The 12,455-nt window shown below is 39.8% G+C and overlaps 1 protein-coding gene across 4 annotated transcripts in view; it reads right to left on the bottom strand.

Annotated features, from left to right (window-relative positions):
• The window catches only part of LOC108886603 (arf-GAP with Rho-GAP domain, ANK repeat and PH domain-containing protein 1), a 48,956-nt gene that overhangs the window by 16,344 nt on the left and 20,157 nt on the right, over window positions 1–12,455 (bottom strand). For all 4 annotated transcript variants that reach the window (XM_051065428.1, XM_018681562.2, XM_018681561.2 and 1 more), the window contains 11 exons: window positions 11,904–12,056; window positions 11,403–11,472; window positions 11,064–11,184; window positions 10,727–10,911; window positions 10,402–10,508; window positions 9,293–9,492; window positions 8,941–9,026; window positions 8,434–8,616; window positions 1,187–1,361; window positions 564–698; window positions 173–308 (listed from right to left, as the gene is read on the bottom strand). In XM_051065428.1, coding sequence (XP_050921385.1) covers window positions 173–308; window positions 564–698; window positions 1,187–1,361; window positions 8,434–8,616; window positions 8,941–9,026; window positions 9,293–9,492; window positions 10,402–10,508; window positions 10,727–10,911; window positions 11,064–11,184; window positions 11,403–11,472; window positions 11,904–12,056 — 1,551 coding nt within the window. The remainder of the gene's footprint in view (window positions 1–172; window positions 309–563; window positions 699–1,186; window positions 1,362–8,433; window positions 8,617–8,940; window positions 9,027–9,292; window positions 9,493–10,401; window positions 10,509–10,726; window positions 10,912–11,063; window positions 11,185–11,402; window positions 11,473–11,903; window positions 12,057–12,455) is intronic.

Consider the following 12,455-nt stretch of genomic DNA (forward strand, 5'->3'; position numbering starts at 1 on the left):
TCTGTGCTCACACACCTACATATGCACTTTATATATATAATATCTGTATATTTTACTGGGACAGCTTCATCTGAGCAATAACATGGATATTTATATACTTAACAGATCTTGTATTTCAGACAGGTAGTGGGTGACAGGGGGACTATCAGCGTATGAGTGTGTGTATGTGTACCCGTGTCTTTCAGGTGTGTCAACAGCCAAGCAGACTATCTCTGAAGCCTTCAGAGCTCCGTTGGGGTTTGAGTTCTTGTCACTCTCATAGTAGCTGAAGGTGCCATCATTTAGCGTGCACCAGCGACGACTGAACTCTACATGGAGGAACAAATAAAAATTGTATCGTATTAAGAATCATAATAATAGAAATTGCATCTATAGACATTTTTGTGTGTTTACTTTATTGTATTTATAATGCAGGAAGTGAGCAAATTCCTCTTACTTAAAGCTAATGAGCTTTTACAGTCTGACTCTTTTAAAGTACTACTACATGTTTAGAAAACAGATGTATGAACACACAGGGTTTAGTACATCTAAAAGTAATAGTGTTGCACATCATGCATTCATACCCTCTCTGGTCTTGCGCTCTGTGATAGCCCGAGCCATGGATGCAGTTTTGAACAGGAACCCATTGTAAGACACACAAGGTGGTGGTGCATATGGTACAGTGTCCATGGCCATGTCCACCACTGATCGTGGCAGCTCTGCAGGAAAACAAACAAAAAAGTTAAACATCTTCTTTTGGAAATCCTACAATAACATCTGAAATAGGAGAGGTGCATCTGGTAAAGTTAGATGGATAACATCCAAAACACTCCTGGGTATGACAGGAATGTGTGTTTGGTTATGTAACATTTAGAAATGTCAACATTACTGAAAAGCAAATGCAATCACATGCAATAGTGACGCATTGAAGAAAATTCAAGGAATGTGCCTTCAATTAGAAAACAACGATCACCTGCAAACTATTATTTAATGTGTATATTAGGGCTAAGCAATTTCCATTTTCAGTTTGACTTACCATATAATACCATATAATCCCCAGTTAGCATTTTTTAAACACAGCGCACAGTGAACATGGGCACAACCCAGATAACAATGAAAATACTCTGTCACACATCACTGATTAACAATTTAATTAAAAATTAAAACAAGGGTGTTTTTATGTGCCAGATAATGAACAATACTGTACCTGTGTTGAGATTGTGGCTAATTAGCTCAGCCTGTAAGGGTTGTGAGTGTGCAGTGGCCAGGGAGAGAGGGGAAGGCCAGTTTGGCATACCAGTTGAACAATTTACATCTGCACCGCAGAAGATCAGGCTCAATGTCTCTAGCACATCACTGCACTGCACATTTATACACAGAGCCTGGGGAGAAGGGGAGAGGAAGAGATAATCAAAACATAAAGAAACATGAGTAAATGTCCAAGGATGTGTTGGTTGTTGGCATAATGAACAGTGGCCTTCAGCCTGTACTCCGCTGCACTGAAATCAGATACTGTTTAAACATAACATTTGTGTGTTGTAGAAATATACATATAACTGTGTTTCAGATACAGTAGCAAACTAAGATGAGAAATGGATAATTACAATACATACAACACTCTAACAACATGAACTGAACTGAACACAATAAACTCTACTAAACTGGTAAAATAAAATGGATCCAAACTATTTTCATGTCATTTGTAAAACTGCTGCAATACAATTAAAGCCAGGAAGAAAAAGGAATCAGGACACTGAAAGAGAACAGAAGGAAGAAAGAAAGGTAGAATGAATCAAAAGGACACTGGAGAGAGGACGAGACAAAGCTTGCAAGGCAGGAATCCGGTTACAGTGACACAGAAAGAGACAGATTAAAAAAAATGGTGCACTTCTGATAATAAACTGATGACTTCTGCACCATGGTCCTGCAGCTGCAGACCAAGCTTTAATCATGACATGTGATTCTCCATCAGCCTTTTTTGGAAGGAAACAGCTGAGGTAAAACTAAAATCAAACTCCCAAAACAGACATGGTGATATGTGTATGTGTGTCTGTGTGGGCAGGCTTAAGACTTGCAGACAGCCCCTTCCTGATCCAGAACCACTAACAGTATAATGAACTTTGCGATTGCTTCCCTTGGGCCAGTGTAGAAACCAGTGCAGTGTCTTCTCCATTAATTGATAAAAAATATCATAGTAAAACTACCAGCATAGTGTCCTCTAGTGAATAGCCTTGTGCCAATTGTTGCTGCATTTTACAGTTGAAGTCTGTAAGTCCTTATGAACCTTTTGCTCTATTTTAGTGGATTACTTTTAAAAGAAATACTGATCTGACAGTAACAGTGTGACTAAATTATCAGTCCACACACTGTTCTGTTTAGAGTTGCAAAATGACTTGTGGACTGATTTTAAGTTTGATTAATTGTCATGCAATTCAGTGGCACTGAAGTGTCAAATGTATTGTTTTTTTTTTTTCACTAAGGGAACTCTTGCAGCATTTTAAACATTTTTATGTCATCCCAGTGGAATAATTAGTATCTCTGAGTGTGCGACACAAAGCCATGTGAGCAGAAACAAAAATTAAGATGGAATTAAGTCATCTTACATAAGAAGAAAAACACAGAAGCAAACAGTCATTTGTTGAAAGTTGAAAACAAACAGATGCTTGTGTCACAACATCAAAAGAAGACAATTTTCCCACACTTGGATTTTTTTGTCTATGTACAGTAAACCTGAATTTAAAGAAAGAGGAAGGAGGGGGAGGCTTAACAGGAAAGATGTTGCATCTGAAAAAAGGAGGATGCAGTGTTTTTACAGCTGAGGAACTCAACCCAGACTCATGCATACTCACAAACACATGCACATAACCGCACAATCACACAGTCACTCTCACACACACACACACACACACACACACACGTCTGTCTTCTGTTAAAACCAATAAGCTCTTTTGGATCTGATAGAGAAATTCCACAGTACTCTGTCACATATACAGACAGAGCCCCTCCTATATTTAAGCACTACTGAGCCTCTATACACATACATACAACAAACAAACCAATTAACAAAGATTAAAATTGCATAAGACATCCCCTCATACTTGCACAAATAAATTTCTGTCTCACACACCATAGAGGACATATGAACGAAAAGCTGTAGTCCAGAGTGGAACATATGATCCACATGCACATACTTCAGTAGTCTCATCATATGGACCACAACAGGGCTGGTATATAGGACTTGGTAATCAATCTTATTTCAAGCTGCATTCTGGGTATTACTTGTCCTGCTACAGTTGATGGCAGCTTCATTTTGTTTATATTTGGTGCAAATGATACAGACGCCATTTCCAGGTAGATATTTACAGAGTCTCTGGTTAAAACTGCCTGTGAACAATTAAAAGAGGAAACAAACAGAAAAAAGGATGTAAAGATTTTAAGATAGATGTTATACGTCTAATGCCAAATTCAGAGAAACTAACAGTTAAGAATGAGAGATTTGAATGACAAAAAAGTATATTTTTCTGTTTACTATAGCTGTGATGTTGAGAGTTAAGATGTCATCAAAAAGACTTAACCAGAGCCTTTTTGTCTTCTCTCTTTCTCTCTAAAACCTCTAAATCATAAAATAAATTACACAAACAAGACTGATATAGATTAGATATTGCACAGTATTTTCAAACAGCTTTAAAAAAACCTGTCTTATCTTAAGTGGCCATCTTTCTTTTTTCCTTTGAGTGACTCTCAATGTTCATTACGAGTTTCAATACAGCTGATCATAATTAACAGAAAGCAGCAGAAAAATAGGAAGGTGGTGGAGGTGGTTTGCAGGGGGTGGTCTTCCCTTTTAAAACCTTGTAGGGTTGGTAGATACAGTAAAAGATAGAAACCTGTGATCAGGGTTTAGAAGGGGAAACAGGTCCAACCAGAGTAAAAGGGAACAGTAGAAACACAGAGGTGAAGAGAGTTCAAAAGATTAAACTCTGAGTATTAATACTTACAACCTGAAAAAACAGCAGGAAAAGTACATGAGTGCTAGCATGCGTGCAGCACAAACTTGGAAAACTGGATCCAGGAGAAACCATGTGCTAGACAGAGAGGTAATCCCTGGAGTGGGTTTGACTGACACTTTCATCTTACATTTTTTCTGCTACAATTTGGCACTGTACTTTTCTGTTGTGTGGGAAACAATGTACTATATGTTGCATACATTTTTAAACTGCCGCCTTGCTTCTGTTTGTTTCTAAGGAGTAAATTAAAGACAAAGTGTTTCCCAGCTGGGCCAAGCCCACATCAAGTCATAAAGGTTCAATATGGCCTTAAATTCAAGAAATGCCAGAGGTGTTGGTTCTTCAGATCAGTCAGTGTCTTTGGGTCTACATTAGCCACCATGCTACATGCTAAGCCATAGCCTAATACACTGTAATTGGAAGTGTAATGTAGTGCAGATATCTAGCTGCCACCAAGTATGGATTGGTGCAGAGAGACATACTGTCATGACACTTTCCCAAAACCAATATGTTCCAGTAAAACAGAACAATACCACTGCTCTGCTCCATGTGGACATACATGTGAAAGCTATGTTGTATGTAGGTCAATGTACTGTAATGTATCTGGCCAAGAGAAGTGAACCAATCAGAACAAAGTACAATGAGGAAATGAGTGGTAGAAGACCTCACGCCCTCCAACATCTGCTGCCTATGAAACGGGGAGTAATGTAATAACACAGACAGTGAGAGAGAGAAAGAGAGACAGAAGAGAAGGGAATTCAAGAATCTTACCCAATTTCCCCAGAGAGAGAGAAAGAGAGACAGAGGGAAAGAGACAGAGAGAGATTGTATCTGGGTGTGTCTAAAATCACAGGGCTCCATCTGGCCTCAGCAGTTATATAGGATAGAATTGGAGGAAAAGAGAGAGATGAGAGAAAAAGGAGAAAGGAAAATATTGTCACAGGAAGATGAAAGCAATTCAGTGAAGCACATTAATCAGAGATTGATTGTACTTGGCTACAAACTCAACATGATACACTCAGACCTCCTATGTATAGACATGAACACATGCAGCTGATTCTGCTTTGTCAATTTCAGCATATATTAAACATTCAGCCAGAACTACACCCACATTTATATGTGTACATACGCTCATATATTAAATCCAGATGGGTGAGAGCAGTTATCCACATATGTTCCATCATTACCTCACCAGGGACAGTTTACAGAGAGAGGGAGATGGAAGGGAAGGTGGAGGTGAAAATCTAGGCAGGGGAAGAGGGGAAAATGAATGTGACATGGAGGAAAAACAGAAATGGAAAACAATGAAAAGAATGAAAAAGAAAGTTGAGACAAAAAAATGAACAGCAGCAAGGAATGGACAAAAAGACACAAAGTCTTTTTGCAAATTCCAGAAAGCATAAAAACAAACCCATAAAGAGTTTTACTACTGTCAGTTTGCTATAATAAGCACCAATAACATGCTGATTGTCACCAGCATGCAGTCTACATAGAAAAAGCAAACACAAGCTCAAGAAGACTTGTTGTCCAAGTGGGAACATATTAACTTATCTGTTGCAAATTTTTTGTGTTCATAACAACAATGGGATATTTAAGCTATTGTGGGATCATAACAGTGACTGGGGTTTAAGAAACAGATAGCTCAGTATCTAACTCACACTTGGGATGTGCACATATATGCACACATACTCGGTCACATAACTGTCACCACTTCCCTGTGTGTTAAATAACTCAAATGTCATTCTGCACATTTCTCTGTCAGACATGTTTGATGCTCCACCCAGTGCTCTTTTCTCATACAGGAAACCTCCAAACAACAGAGTTTGCTAATTTTACACATTTTGTAATTATTCTTACTAAAAAATATGTACACTGTGTTCTTGCAAGAGAATATAAAACCAATTAATAAATGAAAGACTTAGGAAGCATCAATAGTTGCACAAGAGGAAAGTAAGACAGCAAAAGGCAAAGAGAAGGGGGGAAACAACAGCAGGAGGAAAGAGTGAGAGGGAGAGAGAGACAATGATGTCCATTGACAGAGGTGAGCCCATCATCTACTTCGTCTACTGAGTTCACAGACTACACATGGATGGACACACACTTAAACACACTAGTGCAGACAGAGAGAGCTACACAAACCAGAAATGCAAAAAAGGCACAGAATGCCTACTCACACATTGATATGCATGTTAATGTATCTCAGCCCACTCTGGGGAAGAACATTCAGACACACAATAACCCTAATGTGCACTCACTAACATAGAGCTACAGTACTTAGTCTCAAGACAAAACTATGCCCCACAAACACATTTAAATATGGGTTTGGTCAGCTACACTGAGATCACATACTGTCAGAGATCCAAAGTCCATTGACACATATTCTTGTACTTGTACTAACCTTCCCCCCATTAAAACACACATTCACGCTCAGACATACAACATACTTTCACTACCCTGTCCGATAGCTCAGCTCACTCACAACCTTACCTGGTAGTTTTCAGTTCCTTTCAATCACTCTGTTTGAATGTCAGTTGACACAGACACGGATACAAAAGTTGCAAATGTAAAGAAAAGTCCTAGTTTGTGATGGTTTAGCCTGACAGAAAGTTAGGGGAATACTAGCCCCTTACTAATAAGAGAAAGAGCCGGGAGTGAAGAGATCAACTTTCTTCAGCAGTCCCAGACAAACAATGAGGAGGGCAGGGGGATGAGGAGGAGGGAGAGAGGCGGAGTTACAGCACATTCCAGCTATAGCAGTGAGTAATGATGTCACATTTAGGGAAAAAAGGGAAAAACAAAGAAGAAAGGAAACAGAGAACTGGGGCTAAAAAGCCAGGGCTAGATCAACAAACCTGGATGTGGCCCAAAGATGCTCATATGGCACACACACTACTGTTTTTCTATCCCATTCAAATTCACACTACCCTATCAGTACCTTTCACATACTGTAACTGCATAATAGACAAACTGCACAGTCTTCTTAGGACACACCCAAGTGGAAATAGTAGCAACGCAGAGTTGAGGAAGTTCAAGTATTTTAACCAGGAAAAGAGAAAAACAGGTAGAGCAGCTATCTGAGTAATTATCTGTCTTAAAGGAGGGAATATCCTGCATTCACAAAGACAAGGAAACTTTGAAAAAGTCCACGAAATGGCATTCCCCAGAGATATCTGAAGGAGCAATATGAAGAGAAAACAGTAACAGGAAAAAGAGATAGCTATCATGGAGGAGGACTGAACTAAAACCTTTTAACCAAAACAAGTAATGATCGTTGTGCATGTGTACATATGTGTGTGGTAAGGAGAACTTCCTTTATCTCTGCTGCACATCCCAAACACAGTGAATGACTCACTCACACACTCTTACACACACACACACACACACACACACACACACACACTCTTACACACACACACACACACACACACACACACACACACACACACACACACACACACACACACACACAGAACACACAAAGCTAAAATCCTTGAGGGAGGAAAAATAGAACTCACAGTCAGGTGCTAAATGTGACTCACTCACACACTCAGTGTGTCTGTGAACAGTCCACATTGTTTGCGTTAAGTGGGTTAAGCAGCTAATGAGTGACCCAGCTGGGCTTGAAACACTAAGACATTTACCTCACACAGTTGAGCACAGCAAGCACTCAATATAAAACCCTCAACTCCAGTCATTCCCAGACTGTTCCCAAATGACTTTAACTGACCAAACATACCAATCAGTCACACCATTAAAACCAGCTTTTATACTGGGGCTGAATGGTGTGACGAAGACACAAGGGCACCTGGGAACACCTGGGTGTCCATCCTGAGAGGAATGTGGAATGGCAGACTGTGCTTAACACTGGATTAAGCAGGATTCAGAGCATTTGTAATCTGTGAATTGCATCATGTTCACTGTAGTGCAATATTAGCTCTTAAAAGTGCATTTACGCAAGGTCTCAGTGTTCAAGAGTGAACACTGAAAGACTATAATATAGAAGTTTATTCTTCATTCTTGTAATCTTAGTCATCGTCTGAGGTGAGGGTGTAGATATATGGTGTGTGGTACATGCACAATCCAGTCACAACTAAGCCTGTGACCCTCTATGAGACATGTACACACAGCTGCTGGAAAATATCTTTAGGGAGGCACTGTATTGTTAGGCAATGGGAAACGTCAAATACTACATTCAGCTGCAATGGGTGTAAGAAAGAATAAATAAATGAAGTCAACAGTGATGGGTTAAAAGACTATTTTGTCACAGCGGATTGCTAAACCAAGAATCTGAACGGTCTCTAAATCCTCCCTGTGTACAAAAGCCTTTCTTTCCCAACATATGTTGACTAACTCTTAACTCTGACAGAATATCCAATGTAGGTTTACATAATCTAATCTAATCTCCATAACCACAGACAATAGATTGTGTAGATTGATTTCTACTTACATTGTCGAGCTCTCTCTGGTTTCCGTACAGAGGGTGGTACTTTCTGTATTTTCCCTGGCGGTATTTATTGGTGATGAAGCGCCGTCTTTCTTCAGTGCAGCTAGAGGGTGTCAAAGCCTCACTTGGTGGGACGTTAGCTGCCCAGAAACTGTTTACCCGCTCGTTGCCTAGCAACAGGAACACCTGCATCACAGGTAGGGTTATGGATAATTATTTAAATATTACAAAGGGTAAAAAGCATGTGTGGTCAACATGACGTCTTCTAACAATATACAATCTGCAGCTTATTAGGTATGTCTGTATATTTTTATTATTATTATTTACATTGCATAATATTGGACCAAGTTGCAAATATTCTCTACAATTGCATGCTGTGAATCAACATAAAACAGCCCATTATAAGACCACCTCTAACAGATTAAACAGAGTTGAATTCAAACACCTGATACAGAATACTATATCAGACTGTATTAACTTTAGGTAGATTTTCTATGTGCGTATGTGTACCTGTATAAGCTCTTCTGTCCAGACTTTCCTGTCCATCTTTAGACTACGAACCTTTGAGATGCTAGGACCCAGTCCTCTGTGCTCCCCTGAAACACATACACAAACATGTACTTTGAAGACAAATTACATCCAGACTCTGTAGCACTACGGAGAAATTCTACAACAAGCTGGCTAAAACAACTCTAATGAGGAGTTTTTACACTGAGTTAAATCACATTTGGCTTACATCCCTATTAGTGTCATAACAACACACAGTAAAAGATAAATAAATAAAAAAACATTCTAACTGCAATGTCAGAAAATATTCCCATTGAACACAAATCCAAATCCACACACACACACACACACAAACCTGCACATCGTTTGCAGACCACCACGCACAAGTTGATGGCTGCCCATTCCGGCTTGGGAGCCCCACAGTCGGCACAGAGACTGTTACTGGGCTCCGCCCAGATCCGCTCCGCCACCTCGCTATTGGACAATGCCTCACCTATGGCATTCCGCATGGCGTTCACCCACTGCTCTTTCAGTTGCTCTGACTCAGCGATGAAACTGCGGAAAGAGGCAAACACACGGCCGCTCGTTGACTCCGACATGACAGGGTCAGAAATGAGAAAGCCTGTGATAGCCTTGTGTATGTCTGTATTCTTATGCTAATGAGCCTGCTGAGAACTAACTGTTACTCTGCTCTTCTTTTGCAAAATGTACTTGATTGACTCAAGGACTGGAAACTACACAAGCACATACACACATAGACAGATTTGTGGCTTGACGCAGACTCTCATGTCTGAATCCTTCCTCTTCTCATCAACATGTTGCTTCTCTTTGTCCTTAAAATACACATACAAACACTTCTCAAATGACTAGAGTCACAAAATTGTCTATATTAAGACACACATACTCTTGATCTCCCTCCTGATTTTCATGTAGATTCACCACACACAAAAACTGCACACACGCAGAGACACATACATAGAGTCAACCCACACTTAGACCAAGACACACACTGACGCTCACACAGTCAGCTCTATACAAATACACAAGTCTTTTCAGATTTCCCCATCCTGTCAAGCTGAGCCCTTGCACTGCAGGCTGTGCACTGTCAGCCAGCAAAGACCACACACACCACACCAACACATGCACTTGTGCACACACACACAGCGCTCACTCTTCTTCACACACAAACACTTGTACAAAGGACTTTTCACATTCTCGAAAGCTGTCCAGCTGAGGACTCTGAGGATAGATGGACAGTGGGAGTTCTCAGTAAGACAACATGATCTAATTTCCCCGTAAGTATCCTAGCACCAACTCAGCCACTGACTTGCAATGAAGAATGGTTATTTTTGCACTTAAAACTTTTTGAGAAAACATAAACTGATTGCTGAGGTGAGAAAAGAAATAATCAGTCAGTGTGCAATACACAAGTGTGTGTTTTGCATTTGTGTGTACATTCAGTACCTGAATATGCGATATGGTGTGGTGAGATCAAAGCTCCGACGGTCTGTGTCTTTAACATTTCCTACATTCATCTCAATGGATGTGATACCAACTCCAATACGATAGTCCTGGAAGAAACAAGAGAATGGTACACAGTGACTATTTTCTGGTTCCGTACGGTTTAAAAAATACTTCAATCAGTAATGCTCAATTTTTTTCTGACAAGTATTTTGCAAAATACAGATGACACAATACACAACAAACTAAAATAGATTTATTTGAAGTATTTGATTTGAACACATCATTGTGTGTTTTGAACACATCACACACACAAAGGAGTCCTAACCTCTATGTTTTTGTAGAGGTAGACCTTATCTAGGGCGACAACGGTGTAAAGTTTGGAGCGTAACCCTTTGAGCTCCAGATAGCCCTGATAGTCTGGGGTCAAAGGGGAACCGGGGTTCATGGTGCTGTGCCGATGGCGCCCCCTGGTGCAGTCCTGTAGTACAGTCACCCAGTCGTTCCTCTCAGCTAGATAGATGTGGAATTACATGCGAGCATTAACGTACATGGACCAATGTATATGAACCTCGATACATGTGTAATTGTACATGCATAAGACATATGCACATAACATATTACAATGTAAACAAGACACATATGATCTGACAATACAGACACACCTTCACTTTCAGCCCTGAAGATAAATGTTCGGTTGTTTGTGGCGACCTCAAACTTGAGCTCCCCCACACTGCTCACATTGGTGATGAAGGCTGTTGAGATGGTCCCCTTAGAATATATCTCCTGCACACAACAACAGCTACTCTGTTAAATATTTCCAAATCTCATCACTCAGAATGAAGATTCTGTGTGTGGTTGATAGTGTATGTGCATTGTACTGTATGTAGATTGTGCGTGTTGCTGTTTGAGTGGGAAAGTACTGTATGTCTCATTGCATCAGTGCATCTAGGAGAGACCAATGTGACAATGTGACACATTTTTCTGTATGGGTGTGTTGTTACCTTGTCACTGTCAAAGTATCTTAGGTAGTCAACATCCAGCTTTACCCATCGCCTCTGGTAATAAAGGGCCCTATGTATGAGCACACACATTCAAATAGCACATTATCCTTTCATTCATTAGCACATATTTATTAGCACATAATCCTTAATGATGGCTTGTTCATGTTTGATCATTTCTGTGTTTTTATTTTACTGTAATCAAACAATCTCATTAAATCTCTTTCTAAAGTTAGAATTGGAATAGCTGCACTGCATCAGTAAACAATAGTATTTTGATGTATGAAGGCTTTATGCTCTGGCTGAAAGGCATATATATACAACACATATAGATATATATATGTAGTATCTATCTCTCTATATATACTGTATATATATACACACACCATCCAGCCATAAAACCACTGACTGGTTTTAATGTTGTGGCTGATCAGTGTGTTTAGCAGTTGATCCCCCTTTTTTAGCAGAACCACAGCGTGTATGTGTGTGTGCTGTCATTCATACCCCTGAGGTGGATTCTTGTCCAGCCAGCCCATCTTGATGACAGCAGTGAGCTGAGAGCTGTCTTCTTTAATGGCTGAAGGTAGTCTCCCAGAGTTTGGCAGGTAGACACTGCCTTGCGAGTTGCGGAGAACCTCATCCTGCCATAGGGTAGAACTTTGGATACACAGAAATAAGCACATACATTAACACACACACACTTAGTAAGCAATATCAACAGGCAGAAATCTAAAATGATGTATAATAATGTATCATTTTTCTAAACAGATAAATATACCAGTTATTGTAATATGCCACTACTTATTAATTGAACTTTATCAGCCATGAAACCAACGAGAATAGATACTGTGTCACCATAGAGATCAAGGTCATTGCCTAAAGGTTTATGAAAGACACCCAACAATAGGTTTCTATTTCAATGATAGTGGTGTGTCGACAGTTTATGAAACAAGAGGCCAGATTTACAGTTACGATATGGTTATATTATTTGTGCTCAGCCAAAATGAAAGCAGCTACAATAGTTTACCAATGAGTCACAGTCATGTCAGTCTTATA

This window comes from Lates calcarifer, linkage group LG21 (assembly GCF_001640805.2).
Source record: "Lates calcarifer isolate ASB-BC8 linkage group LG21, TLL_Latcal_v3, whole genome shotgun sequence".
Lineage (NCBI taxonomy): Eukaryota > Metazoa > Chordata > Actinopteri > Centropomidae > Lates > Lates calcarifer.